The following is a 26,462-nucleotide window of genomic DNA, read 5'->3' on the forward strand; positions in this document are numbered from 1 at the left end:
TGACCCCTACTATGGAAGAAAACAGTTAGAGCGTGCTACAAGGAAGGTGCTATAATAGGTCCTAATAAGTATTCACACTGTGTTATTACTATATGCTATCTAGTTCTAGTTTCACAAGCAGTAGAAGAATTTCCTACCTCTAAGATGCATTGAGCATTGACAAACAGGAAAGAATAACACAGCTGGGAAAATGCTGACCTAGAAAAGCTACTGTTTCATGACACATACAAAATCAATCCTCATTTTTTATTCTAAGTATTTCAGCGACTAGTAGACTTTCAGAACTGGAATTTACTCATCAAATGCTCTATCCATATATGCCATATTAACTTTAGCTGAGCTTACCAGTTTTCTGAAAACGCTTTACTAGGGCATGAAGCTAAGCATTCCAGAAGCAAGAGCAGTGATTAGAATAGTTCCAGGGCCAGAGGATAAGTTTGAAGATGAAATATAAGATCTTTTCATGAATTGTGACATATATAAAATGATATCCTTGGTGTATATATGAATATTATGGGCATATAAAATCAGACACTACTTTAGAAACAAAACAGTCAAATATTTCAAATAATCTTCCTCCACTCATGTAAATAAAACACTAAGTATTGTGCCTTCTGAGGAAACGACTCTGATAGTCAATGAAGTACTCCATGTGGTCTTTGTTGGCAGATGTATCACTATCCATTTGTTAAGCAGTAGAGTGCTGCACATTTTTATGCCTAGAAATGTGAAATAAAGTCTTTAAAATTAGGATAAAGAAATCTCTAAAATCAGAAAATTCCTCACCTTGATGAGATCACAAGGGAACCAGCATCCCTTGCAGACTGACCTGGGAGGAGCACCTTCCTGGGTCCTGAGAAACCACCGGGATGTCAGTCAGTTATTAAAACTGAGAAAATGTGTATATTTTGCTCAAGAGCATGCAAGTCAACCTGGACCCTCAGGAAAACAAGTCAAGACTAAATAGAATTATGCCATAGCTACTCAAGAAGTTAAAAATAAATGAAAACACAATTGTCACAATATAAATAATTCTGACTGCACTCTTACCTTGAGAAGTGTGTCAAGAAATGGCAAACATTTAATTTGGATTTTGGGGAGTTTTGCAGCTAAAATGCATATACAGTTTCCCTGATATGAAATATCACGTAGTTGAGACACATGAACCTGAATCCTTTCATGATATCTGTGATGACCGCAACTCCTTTTCCATAATCACTTTAATCACCTAGGCTGTTAACTCATTTTTAATCACTGTGTTTTAAAAGAAGCACTAATGATTGATTCTTGTCCCTTTTAAATGTGTTTTGAACTTACCAATTCTACAGTTTTGTTACATATGTCAAAATACTTTTTTCAACTGCACAATCTTTCAACATGACTTTTGACTTAAAAAATTACTGATAGCCACCTTTTAGTAAAGGAAAGTCATGTTTGGAAAGAACAACCAACCCAAGGAAATAGAAGGAAAAGGACGTCCTTTTTATTTGTTTCTTTTTCATTGTAAAGTCTTTCCTGTTGTCGTCGAGGCAGTTTTTCCATGTAAGGGTTTTTAGCCTGTCATGGAAAGCTGTTTAAACTGAGAGAACTTACTTCTGTGTTGGATGCCCTTCATCTTATTTATTTTCTTTTATTTTAAATATATCTTTAATAAAATTTTTTACTCAGTAAATAAAGATATTTTAAATAACCAAAGAGGAAGTGTTTTAATTAGGTAGGAGGAGAAATGGGTGGAGGGAAAAAGAGTTGAATCCAGAGTCTCATAAAAGATGAACTTTGGGAGTAATTTGAGCTATCCTAGATGATGACCATCCTGAGGATACGGTCTCACGAGGCAAATGTACTGAGTGATTGTGTGCACTTTTAGCACTTTAATTAGCCACCCAATATGCAGGTGTGCTCCTGCTCCGAGAAAATCATGTAAACGAAAATCCAAAATCATAAGCACAATACTTTAGTAGTTGTTTTCATTAGAAATGCAACCTAATTTAATACAATTCCCTATTCAATTCCTTTAAAGAAGAGGCACTTTAAAAATATGATTCAATTCAGGGGGGAAAATCTATTTTTGAATACTTTTTTGGAAGACCATCTATAAGAATCAACCCCATCCTGCTCTCATTGACATTTCAACCAGACTGGGCCATGGGACATTTGCTCAAGGCTAATTGCAACTGTCTAGATCCATAATGAAGGCTTTCCTGGGTGACCTTTATGAATTACAGTAAGTAAAGCTCCCCTCTGAGAAACCAGCCATTCAATAAACTTTTACCTTTGGATGATGGGTTATTAGAAGCCTGTTGTCAGTGTGTCAACGAGATTGTATTTGAGATGGAAACCTTTAGTTATACAGTGATGGCGAGTAATAGCATTTGTAATTTCAGGTTCTTGTCATTGTGGGAAGTGCATTTGTTCTGCTGAAGAATGGTATATTTCTGGGGAATTCTGTGACTGTGATGACAGAGACTGCGACAAACATGATGGTCTCATTTGTACAGGTGCAGTATTAACCTTTTCTAATTGCTCTATGCCACAGTTTGTTACAGAGCTAAGGGACACTCATCATGCAATGCTTTAGGTGGCCGGACCAACAGGGCCAACTGTGAATATGGCATATCTACCAAAGGCAAAGTGGACATTTGGGAAAAAGCCGTCACATTATTCCTGGGCGTAGAAGAATACAAGACAATGAAGCTAAATTTTGTGATTATTTGGAATACTTCCACAAAGTAACCTCCCCACCTCAAACTCACATGTATCTAGTTATATATTGAACACAGAAAAGAATTTTCTTGGCACATTTTACTTTGAACATGGTATAGGGAATGGAATATTCTTTTAAACAGAATCTGAGTACCACTAGTTGATGTGTTGGTTGCTTTTAGGGAACTGGATGTGTGTATGGGGGAGAGGTATAAAGAGGGCTCAGCCGTGTCATAGCCACTGCTATCCTAATTTATTGAGTCCCCCATAATTAATTATAAATTCATTTGTTTTGCCAAGTTACAGAGGAAACAGAGACATGTATACTTGTCCTCCTTAGCTCTAGCTGAAGGTAAAAGATGACTCTGAGCGTCATTAAGTTAGACCCTTGCTTTCTGCCCATCCTTACTACATAAGACTCTCTTTGCTGATTACTTGGCCTGCCTCATGTTATGTCAAAGAGCTTTATGTTTTTCAGTATTTATTCATGAGTCAGACATAACTTGCTCTATAAGGGAAACAAAATATGTCACCTAAAAGCCTAGCTGGAGTGATACACGATGGTTACTATCTGGTCGGTAAAGGGTGGCACCAAATAAATGCCACTAATTGTTTGAAAGATTAGATGTCTCACAGCTGCTGAATAAAATGTAGTAATAACATCATTGCACAGTAAGAGAATCTACCAAGGATGAATGAAATGATTTCATTGTGGACACTTGTGATTTATAATAGCATGTTTAAATTTGGCACGTTTTGATCATGATCATGATACCCATGTGTATTTTATTGCAGGGAATGGAATCTGTAGCTGTGGAAACTGTGAATGCTGGGATGGATGGAATGGAAATGCATGTGAAATCTGGCTTGGCTCAGAATATCCTTAACAATTACACGAGAGAGGTCTGGATTCTTGTTTTTTCTAGGCCATTAGAACATTTAAATGCAAAGAAAATCCTGTATAATCACCACTAGGACAGGTTAAAAAGACCATTGTATATTTTTCTATTCTGAATTACGAAGGAAATCTGAGTACCTATTAGAAACGAGTTATGCAAATTCAGATGCAAATAACACTAGAAAAAAATGTTTCTTCCATAATTAACATAAGTGGTTCCTAACGAGAGCAGTTTTTCCACCCAAAAGACATTTGGCAACATCTACAGACAACTTTGATTGTCACACTGGGTGGGGTGGGGAAGTATGTCGTAGGCATTTGGTGGGTAGAGGCCAGGGATGCTGCTCAGCATCCTGCAGTGCACAGGACAGCCCCCAAACAAGGAGTTAGCCAGCCCCATGTGTCAGTGGCGCCCAAATTGAGAAACATTGAATTATATGGCTATTAGAAATCCACATTCTTACACAATAAAGACCATATTAGAATCTAAGGAAAACATGCATATTCACATTAATCAATCGATCAGATTTTTCCAGAATTCCATATCAGTCAACATTTTAATATGGGGACAATGAAGACACACAGGAAGTAGAATATCAGATTGGGGCTGGATCAAGGGCAAAAACTGGTCATTAAGTCATTTGACATGAAATCATTTAGCCACTAAGTCATTTGTCTACTCTCACTTTAAACTCATCAAAGAAGATTCTCTTAAAGAAAAAAATTATGAAAAATGTACAATTTAACATTTTAAATAAATAGTGACAGAAGTTGTTTATACTCTGTGTCAGTATATATTTACCTGCTGATAATTTATTTAAAAATGAATTGTTATTTAGGGAGATCTATTTTAGATTTCTAGAAATAACACATTTTAAAAACTGGGCAGGGGTTATATGTACAAGAAATCTGACTTTTTATTTTAATTTATTCCATGGTAATGTGGCCTTTTAAAAAGACAATATTGAGTTACATATATAATGGGCCTGAAGTATGCATCCATTTCCCTTAAAATACTTTCTTTTTTCTAAGGATAACTTACTGGAAACCTGAGGTCATGCAAAGAATTCAAGAAGAGAAATACTGTGATAAAATGGCACCAATCTCAGAAGCTCACAAAGGACCAAAAAAAAAAATCTAGAAATGGCTTAAATAGAAATTACAAATATTCACTCAGTGATAGGAACAAAATGTTTATTTTCTTTATGGTGAAACTTTGCTTTGTATGAAATTCACATTGAATTATGAAAGTGTACAATAATTGGGACTTCCCTTACATATTTACAGGTAAATCTACTTATACACATTAGTTTAGGCAACCTGTAATTGTTTAGAGCTAAAAAAACCACTTTTTTTCTAAAGGTGAATTATTTTGTAAAATCCTAGAATAATGTAGCAAAATCATTTCCGTATTACTTTAAAATGAAAATTTTTACTTGGAAATTTTATTTTAATAATGTAAATATTCTAGAGTCATGGCTTAAACTTTATAAGTCAAATTTCCAAAAATAAGGAAAATATGCATCCACTGAGTTACTTAAAAATTTAATATTGAAAATTATTTTAAGAGAACATTTAACTGATGCTGAGTTTTATAGTCCTAACAATGTTCTCATAATGTAATAGATTTATAAAATTGTTATCTCTATCCTGAGATTAAGGAGTGCAACCATATTGTAGTTCTCTTATTATGTAAATTGATATATCTTTTTTGTAAAATGAGGGAAATATAAGTAGTCAATAAATAATGTAGGTTATATTCTTTCCTCTTCACTACCTAAACATTTTAAGCTGCAAACAACCTATTATTATTGTTTTGTAGCAATTTTGATGACGTATTTGCTGATGCACAGACATTGGAATTCATTATATTATCTAGCTATCGTAATACAAATGACCTTTGGATTTCCCTACCACAGCGGTTATCCTCCCATCAAGGACCAGAAAGTTAAACTTTATGGACCACATACATCCCTGTCTTATATTCTTTTTTGTTGGTTTCTGTTTAATACTTTAAAGCTGTAAAAAAATAAAAATTCCTTCTGAGCTCCCAGGCCGTACAAAAACAAATTAAGGGTGGATTTGGCTAGCAGCTGAGCAGTACTTTGTCAGCCTCAGCGCCACTGGAATTGTCCTTGATTTTCTACGGCTCATCAGAAAACCTCAGGTGTGTCTTATTTTTCTTATAATCCTCTGTATGTTATTATCCTTTTTATTAACAACAACAACTACAACAAAAGTGCTGCTCTTTTTCATAGTCTCATGTAAGAGTGTCAAAAATGTCCTCAGCATTTGTTTTTTCAGAAAAAGAATTTAGATATTGGAGAAATTATCATACCATAAAGTTCAAAATGTGACTCATCTAAAATTTAGGACAAAGATGAAAATAGGCCAGGCATGGTGGCTCATGCCTGTAATCCCAGCACTTTGGGAGGCCAAGGTAGGTGTGTCATGAGGTCAGGAGTTCAAGACCAGCCTGGCCAAGATGGTGAAACTCCATCTCTACTAAAAGTTCAAAGATGAAAATATAGTCAGCTCTGTTCTAGTGTTCATTTAGTTGGAAACCATAGTACTGGAACTGTATTATAGCATAAGTTTCATGGTACCTAAACTCTAAGGAATGCTTTTTCTTTGAAAATAGAAATATTTTATTTTTACTTATTTCTATCCCCTATGTTTCTTTGTGTGTATGTGTGTGTGTGTGTGTGTGTGTATGTGTGGTTTTGATGCCAGCAATGCAAACACCAATATATCTGTTAAGAAGTGATTGTATTTAGATTGGAAAAAATAAAATAGTTACATGTAAAGACATAGACTCTTTCCTTTTTAAATATGATTTTGTACTTTTTCAACTCTACGATAGAAACTCCCTCCTAAAAACAAGCAGGGCAAGAACAAACTTGTAATGGGTGAGAGAAAAGAAGCAAATCTCATTGGCTTTTTCCTGTTTTTAGGAAGCTGCTGTGGGATTAATGTCAATTGGAAGAGATGCAACAAGTTTAGAGAAGGTGTTGGCACTAACCCTGCTTGTTTGGCAAATCATCACTGAGGTATTCTACCCAATTACTTTTTCAAAAAAGTCAACTAAAGTGCTAAGTCATGAGAGGAGAGCCATTATACCCATTGTCTTTCTGGGCTCCTTGAGTTTATCTGGATTCCAACAGCACTTTGGAAGTACTGCCCTCCAGTACTTCAAATGCAAATACAATCTCTGCCAGTAGATATTGGAATTAGACTTAGTGAAAACCAAGACAAAAAAAAAAAAAAAACTAAAATATAACTCAGGCTTAGTTTGCAGACTCAACTGTCAACACTTTGAAACCCTACTCCGTATTCAAGAGAGTGAAAGGCCCTATGTGCCACATTGTAGGCTAAGAAACCTAAGCTATGACTACTATTTCCCTCAAAGTAAGACAATGTACATCCTGGATTTTGATATGCCTGCATTTTGGAAAAAAAATATTGAGGATTTAGCCCAATCGCTTTCCCTCGATATAGCCTTGTTCTGAACTAAAATGGAAAAAAAATTTCAATTATTTTTTCATCTTCGTCTCAACTGAATGTTAGTCAATGTGGTCTCTTCTTGATTATGTATCAAATGTTAATGATCTATATGATATTAGGGGGATAATTTTAAATGAAGTGATACATGTCTAACTTAAAGAATAAGAAGTTTTTGGTTTTTGCTTTTAAAGACAACCAAATCTGATATTGTTTATCCTGATAAAAATAACTTTTAGTGCTTAAAGCATTAAGCAAGTGGCTAGGTATGATAAAGAATCTCCGCTTGCTCCCCAAGAGGCAAACTATTAGAAGAACTGGAGCAGGAGTCCTTTGGACCCATTGTGTATCTCTTTAAGCCACTCCTACCCAAAAACATTCAGGACAAGCAAACATTTAAGCAGGAATCTCCAAATTCTTCAGGATTTGTAATGAAATAATGCTCAGTTCCATTTTGCTCTTTACATAGGGTGGAGAATTTGCATGTCTTCTCTAATTTTTCCAAGTAAAGTGGTAGCAAAATGTTTTAAAAAGCAATCTTATATTAGAAAACAAAAATGTTGTCACTTGAAATATCAAAACAATTGACATTTCCGAGCATTGTTGAGGGACTGGCAAAGCAATCAGCGACTATAACAAATCAGTAGAAATAACCCTCCCACACCAGATATGCATGCAGAAGGAATGGAGTATTATAGAGACTTGATACAATGGACATATGCACATGGAGGTACAAAACACACGGTCTTTAAATACAAATGAATTCCATCAGATTTACTATACGGAACATCAGTAGTGACAGATTGCACTTACTTAATAACAGCAAACTTAATTTCTGAGGGGAAAAAATGGTGAAGTCTTATCCCAAACAAATAGCAAGAGAGGTATCATCAAAGAGCTAAAATTTTCTTTGGCATGGTAAAGGGGGAAATTGAGTTTACCAACTTATTTACATGACATTTCTCTATATTGGTGGGTAATGCAATGCCATTTTGTTACATAAAGTTGTTTGATGTTTTTGAATATGCCTTCATATAAATATTTTATTCAATATGTTGTATTTGTGAATACAACAAATGATATTAAACACAGAAACTGTACAATGCAGACAAACTCTTTGTATGCAAATTAGCAATACATACCAACAGTTCTTGATACACAGGTACCTACTACATGCAGCTCATCAGTGCTGTCCTCTTCCCATGCAACAGGTGAGACCAGACACAAAGTAAATGGCCTAACTCAATTACAAATAACAAGGACCCCTCTGCAATATGTCTAAACATATATTAAAAGAAAGTATTTGACATCCTTCATAGGGATAAATGCCCTTATAGACACCCCATATATAAAACACAACAGAGATACACATTTACATAAATCTCAGTCATTTACAAAAATAAATCTTATCTTAATTTAAACCAGTATACAGACTTGCAGGGGACAAAGAAACCAGCAAGTAGGGCTGATTATCAGTCACAAAAACAGCTGGGGCTGTTTGTTGTGTGTGTGTGCGCGCGCACGTGTGTGTATGTGTGTGTGATGTGTTGCTATAAGTAGTGTCTATAAGCCCATTTGATTGGATTACAAGTTTATTACTCATAGTTGGCCACATATTATGGGATATATGTTTTCTGAAAATAATTGGTTAATGGAAGTTATTTTAACTGATCCTGTTAAAAAACAATAGGCTTCAAAATGACATAACACCAAATCAAAAATGACCAAAGGAATCATTTTGTTATATTTGTAATTTAGCATCATTGACAATAAATCTACTCAAACATTCTGCTAACTTTTTATTTATTCAAGTAGAATCCAATATGAAAATGAAATAAGCATAAACAGTTAAATTTATACTAAACCTTTAATCAGCTAAGCAGGCCAGAATTTTTTAATGCTGGGCAAGGGCTGTCATGAAGATTTATGAAAGCAGTGACAAAATAATTTCCCAATAAATACAGTGCAGATGGGGAAAATGATGACTGGGTCATCCTCCCACATAGAAAGAATAACAAGAGGCCAGTACATTGATCCCACATATAATTTTCAATAAATGAGGTTCAGTTTGGTCTCAATGAACTCTTCTGAGAAGAAAACATTGAATTTTATTAGGTGTACACAGAGTTAACAAATATATTCCCAAACAGTTTAGTATGAACCCCTTTAGATCCAGTATTGAACATTTTGCATGGAATCTTCACTGTGTAGTCAACTGTTCCTGGCCTTTCTTGGTAGTTGTCTTCCCTAAGCTCAGAGTTCAAACAAACAGTATTAAATTAAAAAGGAAATTAAGAATGCAAAATAAAAAGAAAGAAAGAAATGGAATGGACCAAAATCCTGATGGATGGATGTGTTGGTTTGCCTTTATTTTCATCTAGGATAATTCAACAGACTGTATTCTGAGATCATGGCAAGGCACCTCTAACCCAGCCACTGGGCAACAGGAGTCCCAAATGCTGAGTTAGAGGCATGTACTGGTGAAATACACAGTACCGGACTCAGCATGCTGAGCTAAAAAAAATATTTTTCCTAATATGTCCAGTTTAAAAACTTGTCATTAAACACCAAAAATATTAAAGTCTAATTTATAACTAACGTTTGCATTGCTGCTGCAGGAAAGAACACAACAGCCGTCTTGCCCATGCTCTGCTGAGTATGAGGGGAACGCAGCCAGAAACGGGGATGGCGTTAAGTTTGGTTCATTAAAAACAGGACGGAGTATATCTGAAATGGATTTAGGTAGCGCAATTCTTGTAGGTTGTAATTATTGGTTTTCCTTTTTTTTTGTTTTTTTTTCCAAATAATGAGAATTAATAGATGAAAAATGAACCTTAATCAGGCCTACAAGGCCTACAGAAATCTTTGGACCCACTTTCTCAAAAACCAGTGGGTCTTGCTCGCTGGGCAAGGCAAATGTTACCATTACCAGTAAGCTTGTGATATGTATAAAACACACACACACAAAGAAACTAGAGGGGGATGTCAAACACATATCATAGAGAGCTTCCCTGGATTGTGTTTGAGCCATTTTCCCACCCAGGCAATGCCGACCTTGGGAGCACAGTATCTGCTACTGAACAGAGCGTATATGTGTGTTTAATCCATAGCGTGAGCCAGAGACAACAATCTTAATCTTTATAGATGCAATTTGTAATAATAGGTTTAGAAGGCTTCCTGATTCCCTGATTGCTCTCCGACCTAAGCCAACGGCAACATTTAAGATTTAGAGGAACAAAATCCCTGCAAAAGGTCACAGACAGTGGAGCGAGCAGCCCTGTAAAAATGGGAAGAAGAGAAATCCATAATAGCACAGGTTTACAGCGTCTAACTAGAAATTACTCAGTATTATTTGTGTGCTACAAAATTGAACTTAAACACATAGATTTCGCTGAAACAGGACTCAAAAAGGATTATGGGTAGCTGTCAGCAGGCAAGGTATCGAGTGTACTTGTGAAGTATGTCATTCACATGAAGTGTCACAGTCACAGAAAAGATATTAAAAAGGCATTCCATATCTGGTAGGGCATTCCATGGTCTGAGTTTAGCTGGTTATCCAGGTGTCTTCTTGTTGTGGGGGGCGCAACAGGTTGAGATTTATCCACTTGCAACAGAGAAGTTCGGAGACAGCAAAGAGTAAGCATTAGCTTACTTCCTGCTGCTCTTCAGCCACGGAGCAGGAATGTCTGGTGAGGATAAATCACTCAACTGTGCTCAGGACGAATAAGTCACAACACCTGTGAGGATCTGGCTATGTTGTCTTACTCTTGTTGACTGGTTTGCCTCCATTCATTATTGCAGACGCACTTGTGCTTTTACTTGGCGTCACCCCAGGCTTCGGGACCGTTTCCCCAACATCATGCAAAGATGGTTCTCGGTACATGGCAACTAGTGATGGGAAGAAAGGAGGAGGAAAAGCAAACATTGCTTGGTTAGGTGTGAGAATGGTCCATCCATACATGCACAGACCACTGCGGTTTGCCCATTTCTGTTTTCCCTGAAGTAAAGCAATTCCATTGAGAAGGAATTCCTGTGGTAAAGCAATCATTTCCAGCCCGCAGAGGACATTACTCCCTTCACATTCTCTGGTCTGCATACCTAAAACATGTACACGAGTGTGCATGGATTTCTGAGTAGGACAGAAGGTTTAAATGGCAGCTATGGCTTCTTTGTGGGTCCATGATGTAAAACACACACACACACACTCTATAGGAAAATGACAGGCATTTAACTTAATTCTCAAAAAAGAAAACTCAGATTTCCCTTCCACTGCACACTAATGTCAACACCTGAACTTCTCATTCACTTCAATCAATCTTTGCGAGCTGCGGTATTTACATCCTAGAACATTAAATTACTTTCTCTCATGTGGTTCAAAAGCAACATAGTCATACTAGTGTCAACTTCAAAGCTACACAAAATAATAACAAGTAACTCTCTTCCCATAAGCCAGAGCCTTCAGGAGATTATCATTTCAATGTTCATTTCCTACAATCATGGAAAGAGACCCTTGAGCAGCCGAAGGCAACACCTCATTTTCTGCTACGTTATTAAAAATCTAATAATTGACATGATATAGGGGCAGAAACAGAATGGCAAGATAGCAACTGAAACTACCTGAATAAAATCTGAGGAATTATCTAAATAGTGTCTGGTGACGTAATCACAGTAGTTCATGTGGCTTTTTACAAAATGATTTTTGGAAGTCCCGGGAAAGGACATATAAGAGTGACTTAATGCTTGGGGAAAACTAGGGATTAAAGTCATCTGCCATCAGGAATACAAGTGCATTCGAGCTGCCCAAACTGCTTTTCAGGTTTTGGAAAGTTTAAGGTATTTTACAAAGAGCTCTTAGGTTTAGTTAAGATGAACTACCATATGCATTCTCTATGTTCAAGGGGGTAGAATGTGGCCATTAGTATCAATGCGGCACGTGAGTTTTCATCAGCACACATACTTGAAACTGCAAATATACACAAGGCTTCTATTAAATGACTTGCTAAGGTAGCAAAAGGAACTAATGCGTATTCTGAAAGCACATTCCAATCCCTCACTCCTACTATTAATTAAATTAGGAGAAAAAGCATGAAGCATTGACCTTGATTTTCTATGTAGTGAAGTTGTATCAAAGATATGAACACCCTAGAGTACCAATAATCAACCAGATACTTAATTTGTCCTAACATTTCCAATAACATAATTTATATTCGGTATGGGTTTTGAAAGTTTGGAATTAATTTTCCTCTATCAAGTAAACAACGTGATAACCTCTGTCATTATAGTACCTACCCCCTTAACTCTTTTTAGAGTACTTCTAATTTTTTGAAATGAAAACTGTTGTTTCTCTCTTTCTCATATATATATATATATATATATATATATATATATATATATATATACACATACACACACAAAACACTCATATACACATAACAAACACATGAGTGAAATACCAAATACCATTCTATACTACATCATTATTGTCTCAGATATTTTCTATGGGATATGCAAAATAACTGGTTCCCAAATTTTACCTCGGTTAAATGACATAACAGCCCTTTTGGGTTTTGTTACATTTATGCAGCTAAAAGGTAAGGTTCTAAAAATCTAGTCAATTCTTAACTGTTAACAAAACATAAAATGAGTGAAAAGAGATAAAGCAAGGTGGCAAATAAACCATGGTCTTGTTAGAGCATCTGTGGCCTTATTTTTACATTTTTTATTTGCATTTAAATATTGGTGAGTCCAATGTTATCAAAATTTATTTAAAACAATGAAAGTGTATCATTGATGTGTTTTTTGGGAGGTACAGGGAAATCCTCTAACTTCTTTCTATTCTAATCATCCTTATGATCCACTATATACTGAGATAATTCACTCATATTACAGACTATGGAATAATTTGTCTTTTCCTACATAGGCCCTGGTGGCTGTTTCGGTTTCAATAAATTGTTCTACAGAAAAATATAATTAAGAGTGACAGTAAGTCAACATCATTGAAATTATAAAAGTAGTATTAGCCAACAAGAGTGATTTTCTGAATTTAGGCAAACTGAAACTTAATTATACACTCACAGATAATGAAGAATTGACTGTTCAAATTTTTTAATTTTTTTATTTCAATATAGAGAATATGCATTATGAAAACAATATGCATTTTCTCTTGATGGCTAAGTCTTTCCTGTAGGAATAAAACACAAAAAGAAAAATGAGCTGTCCAAGCTAGCTTAAAATATTTATTGAGTTATTGTAGATCTGATCTTCTGCAAAAGAGTAAACAAAAGTACTTGAATAGAAAACACATGTGAATAGCCTAAAATCAAATATTTTTGTAATTCTCAAATGTTACATAGATAAAAGTAAATGACACTTTTGGCAGAATAATTAATGAGAGAGGTGCAGATGTTGTTGATTAATTAAAAAAACTTTGTAGCCTGCTCTTTGGGTATCTGATTGAAGTAAATGTGAAGTTTCTATTCATTTGGCATGGATGACCAGATATATCCCTTCCTGTACACAAATGAATGTGGATAAATTATTTTAGTAAAAGAAGTAATGCTACAACTGTATACAGTGAAGAATTACGCAGTTTGAAAGCAGATGTTTAACATCAGCAAGTTTTTTAAGAGTCAAGCTATTATCTCTTAATTTTCTGTAATTACAATAATTCACAAGTAAGTAATTACTTTCACCTAGATATTATCAAAATGGAAAACACTTTTGATTCCACACTCAAAACTTATTTTTTTCTAATATACGTATTATCTTTTTCTAATACACTTATCACAGGTTTGTATCATTACATATTTAAAATTGTTTTAAATTAATTAATTAAATTATCTAAGAGTTAGAGTGGCTGTAGCAGTGAGGATTTGAGACACTGGAAGTGGCAGAGAAGAAATTTTTCCTGGTACACATACATATGCAAATACGGTAAAGTATATAAGGGGCACAAACTAAATGAATAACTTAAGTAGGCATCTGTGCAAGCATCACCCAGATCAAAATAAATGACATTTCCAGCATTTGTGAGGGTTTCTTATAGCCTTGGTAGACCTATCAATTTGAAAAATAAAATGTGTAATAAGTCTGTGTAATAATAATGCATACATAATACTCACCTTCCAATGGCTTGGGTAGAAAATGAGCTGCTGGTTTGGTTTTCTTTACTCTGTTCCCTTTCATAGCTTGCCCTTCCTTATTTAATCCCAAAAACCAGGCTCTACCAGATTCCTGTTGTCTGTACAGCATGGATGAGTAGATTACATAATAATTTTCAAAAACAGATTCTTTAAACTTGCATTCAGGGGTAAAAAGTTCCTGTGGAGAGAAAAGGAAACAAAGGTTAGAGGAAGGAACTTGATCTTCACTGTACATTCTATTCATTCTCTAGAACGTTTCCCAGCATGGTGAAAGAGTCCTTTGGCATGGAGGACCGGATATACCCCTTCCTGCACACAATAATTGTCTATACATTTTTTAAATATACAATAAATTGAGAAGAATCTGCTACTGTTGAGAATATACAGAAGCAAAAGTATATCATAAGAAAACAGAAGACATGAGCAAACTAAAGATTTAACTTAAACAGAAGACAGTTCAACCAGAGTATAATCAGAAAGGGATCATTAAAGTAGCATCAGATATTCACAATAAAGTGAACCAAATAAAATACACATTTCAGATATTTTATAATCCATTTTACATGTTTCCATAGGAACAGTGATACGATACTCTTAACAGCTGCCAGTTGTTCCTTGGATCACTGAAATCGTAGGGTGATACATTTTACTTCCAAAGGAACAAACTGAAACCTCAAACTAAAACCATGACAATCAGCTGGCTTACTTGCCAGCCACTAGAGCTATTGTTGTATACCAGATGAGGTCAGGTGTCATGTTAGCTGGTCATAGTGACAGGAGCTGAAAATAATTCAATGGGGCTCCAAACCTTGAACTCTTGAAGATAAACATCAAAAGCTGCTCCAACTGAAAAACCACCCAGCATTTTCGGAAAGCATACAGTTTGTTAAATACTACTATGCTCAATGCCATGGACTACATTAATTGATGAGCAGCACAAAGCTTGCTACTTTACAACTATTATTAATGTCAGAAATATTCATAGCTGATTTTTATATACTTCTTACTTTGGAATGAATAATAATGAATATAATCCCATGCAACATTAATAAAAAAATTGATAAAGGTACAATCTACATATGCATTTTTGATAGTCCTCTATTAAAAGTAAATTTGAAATTCAACCTGTCTGGTTATAAACCATGAAAGACACTTAGCTAGTTTTAAATAGGTCTAACACTGTGCTATTCTATATGTATATAAATATAGATGGAAAATAGATCCTTACTGTCCTTGATCTTTTTAAAAAATACCACTGGACTAAAAAATATACACAAAGTTTTCATTTTTCTTTAACAGATTTTATTATTGCAGAAAATAATAACTTTTGTTTTTCTTCTAAAAATGTTGTATACCCATTCTGAAAAATATTCCTTAGGGGCTAAAAACTAAAACTTTATACTAACTGTAATTAGGAACATGACCTAATGACATGTAGAAATTTCCTTTCAATATTTCCCATAAAAGTGTGAATTATCAAATGCTTTCTCATGCAGGAGACAATTTATTCAGTGTCTACATAACTTTAATTCACTGAGAGCTAATAGTTTTCCAAGGGGAACAGGCTTTGTTAGTGGCAGATGCTTTTCAAGACAAAGATGACAGTTACAATGATCAATTCGATGAAATTGCAATAGCCAAATGACAGATTTAGCCCTCTCCTGGAGCAATTTATGGAGATCATTATTTCTTCTTGATGATGCTACCTCAGATTAGAATAAGACCCCATCCAAATAAATGCTCTGGCTTTCCACTGAGTTCTGCATCTCCAAATATCCTCCTATTAGTTTTCTCACTACTAAATGACAGTCTCACTGAGTCAATGTCCAGGCCATGCGCCAGAAAAAAAAGATTGATAAAACAGTACATGTTCATGCATTTATGGTGAGTAAAACAAAATGGAAAGCTATAAATCTGGCTTCTCCCCAAAAGACTAATAAATATATTGGTTGAAATTATACCTTCTAAAAGAAAAGGATTAGACTTTGGCATTTCACTTGTCTTTTTACTGAGACAGGCCAGGGCATCTAAGCATATTGTTTACTAGTTAAAAACCTATCTCAAAATCAGCTATGAGTGAGATGGTAAGAGCCAACCTAGTGGGTAACTTAGAGGAAGTCAGAGGAACCTGGCTCCGCCTCCTGGGCTTCAGGTGTCTCTGCCTAGAACCTGGCTCACTGATGCTCATCCTGTTGCTACAAACACCAGAAACGTAGGTCCACAGGATTCCCTTCTGATCATCACTGCCTTAATGTCCAAAACATGATGAATGGTGCTTGCAATACCATCAGCAACTTAGGGATGTATTGTCTCCATTCTGAATCCACTATGTTGAATATGAAAGAGAAAAAGATGCTTGATGTAGAGGAAGCAGTTTATTCTCGGTGGATACCTTAAGGACTTCTGACACTACATCTTTTCAGATGAAATGTTCACATCCTAGGACTCTAAGGAAGTCAATTCCACAACACCTTTCTGTGAGCTGTGCCTGTGACTTCACAGATAGGTGATTCTTTCTATCTTCCACAACTGAGAACTACTGCCTTCAGTTGCTTGTGATAGTGGAGACTGGTATATTTTCAGCCTTCTTGTTTGTGGCTAAATAATTAATGCACACACACATGCACATGTTACATTCAAAGATGTTATTGTCTAATACATTTTCTCAAGACTTTGAGAAGTTAATCTGTTCCTCCAATATTGAAGTCTCAACTCCAGCGTTTCCTGTAGAACCAATATAACCAATGGAAGTGGAGGTTAGTTACTATTTGGTGTCATCAGTGATACACTTTCAACATGTAAATGGCAAGCAATGGAGCAGATAAACATCACCTGTGGAGGCAGACCGTATGATTCAATAAAAATTAACATTTTATTATTGCAGAAAATAATAACTTTTGTTTTTCTTCTAAAAATGTTGTATACCCATTCTGAAAAATATTCCTTAGGGGCTAAAAACTAAAACTTTATACTAACTGTAATTAGGAACATGACCTAATGACATGTAGAAATTTCCTTTCAATATTTCCCATAAAAGTGTGAATTATCAAATGCTGTCTCATGCAGGAGACAATTTATTCAGTGTCTAGCTGTGTGTTCTTGGGGAAATTACTCAATCTCTCTGGGCTTCAGTTTCCTCATCTCTAAAATGAGGACAAAAATCATAGGGCAATAAGGTAGTTAGGGTGATCGAGTGAATGAATACATATTACACATTTAGAAGAGAACTTGGTATACAGTAAGCACTCAATAATTATTCTTTAAAAGTTTCTCATTATTTATAGTCAAAAAATGTATCCTGATCAGTTACTTCAATTCTGTGAAAATCTCACCAAAAGTCAGCTACACAATTAGTCAATGAAAACAGTTTTACACAAAATATTGGATTCAGCACGAAATATACCAAGATAAATAAGAGTAGTCGTACATTTCATGGAAAAATGACAGAACAATATATTTGTTATGAGTGACTTATCTATAAATACTAGAGTGATTATATGGGGAGTAAATGGTATTGTGAAAGGCAAGAGGTGGGAAATGGCCTGGTACATTTGGAGAACTGTAAGTAGTTCATCACTGAGATACAGGCTTTGTGGGACAGAATTGGAGAATGTTGTGGATGGGAAGATAGGTTTGAGAAATGTAGTAAGGGGTCTTGGACACTCTAATAAACAAATTAGATCTCTTATAAGTGAGAGGAAGACATGTTGAATTCCTGAATAGGTAAGGGAATAATAATATGGCCTGATTAGTATTTTATAAATACAAATCTGTTGTCAGTGTGGAGGATGATTTCGAAAAGTTAAGAACATGTCTGTACTGATGTTTTCAACCCTAATCTCTCACAAGATGAACCTGAAAGTTGTTTGTAGAACATGAGTATGTGTGTGTTCATGTTAATAGTTAGTATTAATATTATAAATAGAGAACCAGAACACACAAAGTAAGGGGAGAAATATTACTAGGATTATGACACACTGACTTCTGAACTTTCTGGTAGCCAGGACAAAAAGAGAAAGACTATATGCTATAAAAATTATTCAAGAAAGAAAATATTTTCCTTTTTGAAAATGAAGTTTCTTGGCATGAACTTTTCAAAGGTATTTCCTTATAAGGGACCTAAAAAAGTGACATTGACCAACATAAACAAAAATGCTCTTGAGAGTAATTGCACAGTCATACTTTGTGCTTCAATCCTGCAGTATGCTTTAGGAAGACAGATTGCAATGAAAATGTCCAATAGGTAGAACTACTTAAAGTCCAGTAGGTGGAAATAATTGTAATTGATGAGATCTCCAGGGATAATGTGCACAGCACAGGCCACAAACTCAAATGCCTCAAATGACCAGGCAGATACAGGAGTGAGGCAAGCTGGCATGATCATGGCACCATAATGAGGACAAATGGCCTCTGACTCAGGCGCTGTGATGAGGAGATGAAGACAGTGGTAGAAGCAATGAGTTTTTCAAAAAGCAGCTCTCCCTCACATTGTTCTCCTGTGAAAATAAAAACCTTAGATCTTTAGAAGATCTGATTTTTCAAAGGAAGTGAGAAATGTAAGTTTCTACATATACTCTCCTTTTAACATTGGCAACTATTTCTTAGTTTTTGTTTTTCAACATTGAGTGGGTCAAGGGGCCACGGGGAAGCCTGTGAGCCTTCAATATGAGACCCCAATGCAAAGCAGCAAGAATCAAAGAGGAGCCCTACTTTCCTTCTCAAAGCAGTCCTCGTCTAATTGATAGTTCCTATACAGTTGGATAATACAATTATTGTGCCAGTGAAACACTCTAAAACTGGCAGTGATAATATGAAAATGCTTATTTAAATTTAGGCTTAAATATAAACTCTTTGAATCTGCCAAAACGAGATCGATAAGAAGTTTGATGTATCTTTCTCACCTTGCCTCCTGCCTATGTTTAGAACCGTCACCACCACCACAACAAAATCAACAACAGATGAGTTCCAGCAGAAGCTTGAATATTAATTTGCACCACTGACAAACTAAATCATCAAATCATAGGATAGAGAAATGCAATAATTAAACAGAAATGTTATATCTTTTTTATGTTGTAGTTGTTTTTGAAATGAAAGCACCATCTGTGGTGTACTTATTATCTTAACAGTAGCAGCAGAATTCCTCTTCTGAGGGAAATGCCTTTGTTTAGGAAAATACCCTGATGGGCCATTTGCATGTACAAAGAGAGACTTCTGGTTTCAAGATGAAAGGAGTTCTCTTGCCATAACTCATGAGGAATGAATAACTCTGATAATCTGGCAAAACCATAACCTCAGAATTGAAAGTGACCTTGAGAATCTAATCCAGTGGTCCAGCAAACTGGCTCTCAGGCCAAATGCAATTTTCACCTGTTTTTGTAAATAAGGTTTCATTGGAAAACAGGCACTTTGTTTATATATTGTCTGTGTCTGCATTTACACTACAAATTTCAGAGCTGAGTGGCGGAGAAAGATCTTTATGGCTCACAAAACCTAAAATGTTTACTATATGGTCCCTTTGCCAAAAGTTTGCCAATCCTGAGCTAAGGTAAAATTTGAGGACTTTCCAACCTAGGTAATTGAGGGAAGAGTTATTAACCCAACAGCAAATTCCTAAGGAGCTAAGCATTCCCAAGTTAAACTTGGATTGTACATATTTTCACACACGCAAACATATACAACCTGAAGGAGAAGCTTCACCAGTGATTCATCCTTGGAAAAGCCTTTACGTTCTGTTATGTGCCCCGGCTTCCATTAGGAATTAGCCCACCAACTCCACTTACTGTGTCATCTTGGTGTTATCTAAGACTAAATGAAAATGATGTTTTTGTTAATGTCTTCAAGTTTGTCCACCACCACCACTTAAGGGAAAACTATAAAAGAGGCATTCTGAACACATTCACAACATTTTTTAGATTATGAGCCAATTCCAAAATAACTTAAAAAGAGGAAGTAGAGCAACGACATTCGACACAGTAGCAAATAGTGTTACTGGGGAGTCCTTGCTCCCAGAGCTCCCAAGATGGTGGCGGGCCACTTCCAAGATGGTGGCAAGCCTCCTGTTCTCTGACCTGGGGTTCTTGGCCTCATGGATTCCAAGGAATGGAATCTTGGGCCATGTGGTGAGTGTTATAGCTCTAGTAGAAGCCATGGGTCACAGAAGAGAACCGTGGAACCAGTGACTAGTGTTCAGCTCGATTAGGATGAACCCAGGCACTTAGCCCTGCAGGAACAATGGTAAGCCTTTAGCCCGACTGGGAGCGGCAATGTGTGCCTACTGGATCAGAAGCACAGCTGACACCCTGCCGGATCCAGAGGGACGGAAGTCAGCAGCGGGTCTGCGACTGCAGCAAACAACAGTGGTGGACAGCAAGGGAAAGCCCCAGCCCTAACAAACATGGACCAGAAGAGAGTGCAGTTGCAAGATTTAATAGAGTGAAAGCAGAGCTCCCATACAAAGGGAGGGGACCCAAAGAGGTAACCTTTGCTGGCTGAATGCCTGGGTTTATATCTCCTGCTGTGCTCTCAGGCAACAGATGATTGGCTATTTCTTCACTTCCTCTTTTTGCCTAATTAGCATTTTAGTGAGCTCTCTGATTGGTCGGGTGTGAGCTAAGTTGCAAGTCCCCTGTTTAAAGGTGGATGCGGTCACCTTCCCAGCTAGGCTTAGGGATTCTTAGTCAGCCCAGGAAATCCAGCTAGTCCTGTCTCTCAATAGTACATAATAAATACATGATAAATAATAGCTACTAATATTTTACTAACCTCTGTATTCCAGAGTCATCCCAAAATTCAGTCCCCTCCCATTAACAGCTCAATAAGGACCCTTATCCTGGACTCCTTCCGAGTCCCTCTCCTCAGAGGAGGCTTCAACTTAGAGGAGGAGGTCTCCAAGTCCAAGTTCTTACTTTGAGTATAATATTAAATAACAAAGGGTTCTTACAACTATCAAATAAGATAAGAGAGGTGAAAAATAATTTGTGAACTAGAAATTAAGTTGTAGTCTGTAGTTATATTGACAATATAAATTCAGTTTGAAAGTGCAACTCAAATGTTGATTGTCACCATGAAGGAGGCTGTTATTTAATTATTCTTAATAGATTTCAACTTAATTAGACATACCTTTAGATGGGAATTCCCATGTTCGGATCCACTTAATCTGAATTCTCAATTTTTTTCTTCCCTTTTCTACTGTTTGGAGATATGATCTACTAGAGTTTATCCTGAGGTCAGCAGAGATTTATCCCAATCTCTTTCATCTTTTACAGTTTTGAAATCAATTGTATCCTTTAATGCTACTGTTCTGACATTAACCACTTCTTTAAAACAAAAAGGCAGACCACTCTTAAGATTACTTAGAAAGGAAAGAATATTGTGAACTTTTAGAAAGATTTTACAGTCCTGAAGTTGAAACAAAATATTTGTAGTTAACACTCAAAAGCAGAAAATTAAGATGACTAATGTACTTTATTTATATAAAGTTGTATGTAGTTGAATATTTATAATATTGGGCTGTGACTAATGCCCCCAGGAGAAAAAAAGTTAGTGACTTGGTTGTGTGTGTACATCAAACAAAAGCATAATTCTGTGTGAGTTTAAGGGACAACTTTTGGCAGGGCGCGGTGGCTCACACCTGTAATCCCAGCACTTTGGGAGGCAGAGGGAGGCAAATCATGAGGTCAAGAGATGGAGACCATCCTGGCCAACATGGTGAAACCCCGTCTCTAATATAAATACCAAAATTAGCTGGGCGTGATGGCGCGTGCCTGTAGTCCCAGCTACTCGGGAGACTTGAACCCGGGAGGCAGAGGTTGCAGTGAGCCGAGATCATGCCACTGTACTCCAGCCTGGCGACAGAGCAAGACTCCGTCTCAAAAAAAAAAAAAAAAAAAAAAAAAAAAAAAGAACTTTTATCCTAATTACAGGACCCAGGGAATTTAAGTATATTTCTACCAACAAAGCAGTCTCAACAGCAACTTATATTTATAGGGCCAAATTCTGTTTCTTAAGTAGTTTCCAGGGAAACAAAATTGAAAATTAAAGCACTTTTTGGCAGTAAAGATATTTCTCAACATTTAGAGATTAACACATCATTAGATACAATAATAATTTATTAAGTATTATATGTTTCATTATGTTTATTACATGTTTTATAACATTTATTTTAATAACTGAATATAAAATAATTTGATTTAATGTTTCACTTATTCAATATAAATATGTATTATATATTTTAAAATATGTATTATATGTGTGCGTAATTTTTAAATATACATAAGGAGATGTCTCTGCGTGCGTGTGTGTGTGTGTGTGCGCGCGCACGTACACTTAAAATGTGGTATTCAGGGACCAGTAGCAACTTCATCACCCGGAAGCTTGTTAGAAGTGCAGAATCCCAGGCCCGCCCCAGACCTGCAGAATCAGGATTTGCATTTTAACAAGGTCCCACGTGACTGTATGCACATTAAAATTGGGATGCATTGGCATATATTCTCATTGCTACATAGAACAAATCAATTCACAATTACATTTTAAGAAATATCAATTAAATTGACATTAGTCATAAGATTGCTACCATTTCTTAACATTAGTACAAAATTTATAAAAGCAAGAAAATGGAAACAAAAATCTGTGGTATTTACGTCTATAAGTAAGACATTTTAAGATTATAAATAAAAATATGTCCAAACTTGTTCTATAATGTAAAATCGTTTTCTCTGGAATATACACATGTATAAACTCCTAAAATAATAATCCTTGTAAGATGAACAGATGGCACTAGTGCTATAAATATTAGCCAAAAATTCACAAAATAAATATGCTCAAGAAAGTATTAAGACAACCATATATCATTTGTACACATTTGTCAGTGTTCAACTGTGTTGCCTCAATATTAACAATAATAATGATGTTACTAACTACAGTTAACACTTAAATTATGCATATTTCTATATTAAGCACTGCTGTACACACAACATAATCAACTAATTTAAACCTCACCATAATCCTATGGGATGACACTATTATTATCCCCATTTTAGAACTGAAGAAACCAAGGCACAGAAGGTTTAAGTAACTTGCCCAAGTACATTACTTTCATCAAGAAAAACATAATTATTTAACTGTTCCTACTCATTTATCATATTGTTCAATTGAAAGAATTTACTTTTTAAGATATGTGATCAATTGCAAAAATGGTTCTATCTCTTCATCCTCCTCCTGCCAACCAATGACCTTTGCCATGTAATTTGCAGCATTCTCTTACTATGAACAAAGATAAAGAAAGTAGAGGCTTAACAAGTGCTTGTGCAGCTGGGATTGCCCTCTCTCTGTGCCTCCTCACTGCCGTGAGAGCATGCCTGGGCTACTCTGGCTGGAGGAGAGACAGAGGGGAGCAGAGCCAGGCTGATTCAATCAAAACTAACCTATTCCTAGAGGTGATCGAGTCCTGCTGAGACCTACAGAGCTACCTAGCCAAGGCCCACTTGGTCTTAGTTTCACAAGCGATATACAAACACTTATTGTTTCATGTCAGGTTTTGTGGTTGTTCATTAGACAGTTGATAACTGATATGTATAATTATCAATTTCACTGAATCACTCATTCAACTAAACATGGAAAATATGTATTTTATGCTGCTGATTTTTATCTACCTCTATACCTACAGATTAAAAAATATATAGGTGAAAGCAGTAAGGAATTATATAGCCTATCACGCTAGCAGAGGTGACACATCTCTTAGAGGTAACAAATATAATTATAAGGAGGAAAAAGGTAAAGAAAAAGAAGCATATTTTAAGAACAGTTTTTAAGAAAGTACCAAAAAATTTATGGGTACTCAAAATGAATCTTTCCTCCTCTTCACTCAACCTGTATCCACCTTTTCCCCCTCACTGATGAATTAAAGAAACTTTGAAAAAAATAGAAATTGGGTTGGCTTCCCTCGATTGCCAATTATCCACCTAGGGGAAAAAAAAAAAAAAAAAAAAAAAAAAAAGCTCCTTGTTGTTATTAACTCCCTAGGAAGGGGTAGAATGGGATGAGGGTGTCATAGTGGGTGGTGGTATGAGTAAAAATTGAGCTCTAAGATCAGACATGTTTGGTCATACATCAACTTCTCAAAGGTACACTTTTGGCCGGGCGCGGTGGCTCAAGCCTGTAATCCCAGCACTTTGGGAGGCCGAGACGGGCGGATCACGAGGTCAGGAGATCAAGACCATCCTGGCTAACACAGTGAAACCGCGTCTCTACTAAAAAATACAAAAATCTAGCCGGGCGAGGTAGCGGGCCCCTGTAGTCCCAGCTACACGGGAGGCTGAGGCAGGAGAATGGCGTGAACCCAGGAGGGGGAGCTTGCAGTGAGCCAAGATCCAGCCACTGCACTCCAGCCTGGGCGACAGAGCGAGACTCCGTCTCAAAAAAAAAAAAAAGGTACACTTTTTGGGCATGTGTAGGGTAATATACTAACTTATTACCTTATTACATTGCCTAAAAGAAAAATGTAAACCTGATATCGCTTTATGTGAAAGAAATCAAACTGTACATATGTAACAAAATCAAGAGAAAGTGCTGCCATGAGTTTTTTAAACATTTCTGGGTTATCTGAGTAAATCATGTCACTAGAGAACAAATATACACAGTAATATGCAAGACGTTTCTTTGTTTGACAAATACTCAGGCATCAAAGTAGAGATCAGTGATAGCCCAGAGCCAGATGCTCAGTTTCGCCTCATCCTCCATTTTAAGGACACTTCAGACTCAGTGATTCGTACTTTTGTTGTAACACAAATATCACATTAAGCCAAATATATATATGTGTGTATGTATTGTTACGTCTGTATACATAAGTGTATATATACATAACCATATCAATGAACATTTGAATATTTTAGAAATAGGGTTATCTTATTCAAAAGAAAAATAATAAAATCTACACTCTTCATTATGGAAGTATGATCGAGGAACCTGTGCCTGTCTATAGATTTTATTTCCCCTCTGTAATAAAGCAAATACAGAAATTATGTGAAAACATTTATAAACTTCTATAGAAATTTAACAGAGTGTTTTTTATATTTGTCGAATATAACAATAAAATCTCTGGGCTTACATTTTGTATATTTCTACATTTCCTATTAATTGAATTTTACTGTATTTTATGATATTATCTTTCTACAAAAGATTGGCAATTAATAAAAGTACTGTCCTTCACCACAGGTAGTCTGAGGGCCACTGCTCTATTATACATGGGGTTGGATATGAATATACATTACATCTAATTAAAAGAGAGCTAAGGTGAGAATTAGTGATGGTTAATATTTACTTACTTATTGGTCTAAGACAACCACTATGCTAAAGGCTTTGCACACATTACCTCATTGCATTCCTTTTAACAGAATGTCATGTTGCAGTTGAATATCTTGATGAGAGTTTGCATAGTTAGTAAGTGGCAGAGCAGGTTCTAATGCCAACCTGAGTCTACAGCTTTAACTCTAAATCACTAATTATACCAGTTCTCAAACCAATACAGTTCTAAAAGGAAATCAAAGAGGGAAATGTGGCTTAACAACAGCAATGGCAACCATGAGATTTTTAAAGATTATTTAATTTGTTTAGATAAATTATTTCTAAAAGTTATCAGTCTTACTGACTATTCTATTTTTTAATCTTATTTCGTTACTTTAACCTTATGTCTTATAAGCATTGGGTTGGGCCTACGATGTGACCTGGTGTGTACGGTCTACCTGGTCTAAATTTGTTAGATATTACATATACCAAAAACAGAGGAAAGATAAAGGGAGGCATAATTTAAGAAATTACTGCATAATCAAGAGACTCCAAGAATCTGGAAAAAGACAACAAAAACCTGTGTTCTTAGTAATAACAGTTTTAATGGTGGCAATTATCATGGGAGTGGAGGTGAAGAAAGATACTCCTGAGTGGAACAGATGTTATGGAAAATATTTAGTTCTCTTATGTCCAACAAAAAAGTGATAGGATCACAGTTTTAATTTACTCCAACAGAATTTTTGTTAGAACAAGAACAGAATTTACTGTGCAAAAAAATGGAGTATGTTAGTTTATGTAGTTAGAATATATTGATTTTATGTCTTGCTATATCCTACCAAAATCTAGTCTGGTTACTTTATCTTCCTTTATCAATATTTTCTTTCATTTCCTTGTACTTCTCTGCCTGTTCTGTCTTGAATAATTGAATAAAAAAT

The 26,462-nt window shown here is 35.8% G+C and overlaps 2 protein-coding genes across 2 annotated transcripts in view; one reads left to right on the forward strand and one right to left on the reverse strand.

Moving 5' to 3' along the window:
• Positions 1-6,408, forward strand: part of ITGBL1 (integrin subunit beta like 1) — a 245,764-nt gene extending 239,356 nt beyond the window's left edge. Inside the window, exons 10-12 of the mRNA XM_028837273.2 lie at positions 2,385-2,498; positions 3,499-3,606; positions 4,634-6,408. Of these exons, the coding sequence (XP_028693106.1) occupies positions 2,385-2,498; positions 3,499-3,590 (206 nt within the window). The 3' untranslated portion in view covers positions 3,591-3,606; positions 4,634-6,408. The remainder of the gene's footprint in view (positions 1-2,384; positions 2,499-3,498; positions 3,607-4,633) is intronic.
• A 2,483-nt stretch (positions 6,409-8,891) lies between these two features.
• FGF14 (fibroblast growth factor 14) overlaps positions 8,892-26,462 on the reverse strand; it is a 195,683-nt gene continuing 178,112 nt past the window's right edge. The window contains exons 4-5 of the mRNA XM_001093573.5: positions 14,224-14,422; positions 8,892-10,990 (exon numbers count right to left, since the gene is read on the reverse strand). Of these exons, the coding sequence (XP_001093573.1) occupies positions 10,854-10,990; positions 14,224-14,422 (336 nt within the window). The 3' untranslated portion in view covers positions 8,892-10,853. The remainder of the gene's footprint in view (positions 10,991-14,223; positions 14,423-26,462) is intronic.

This window comes from Macaca mulatta, chromosome 17 (assembly GCF_049350105.2).
Source record: "Macaca mulatta isolate MMU2019108-1 chromosome 17, T2T-MMU8v2.0, whole genome shotgun sequence".
Classification (NCBI taxonomy): domain Eukaryota; kingdom Metazoa; phylum Chordata; class Mammalia; order Primates; family Cercopithecidae; genus Macaca; species Macaca mulatta.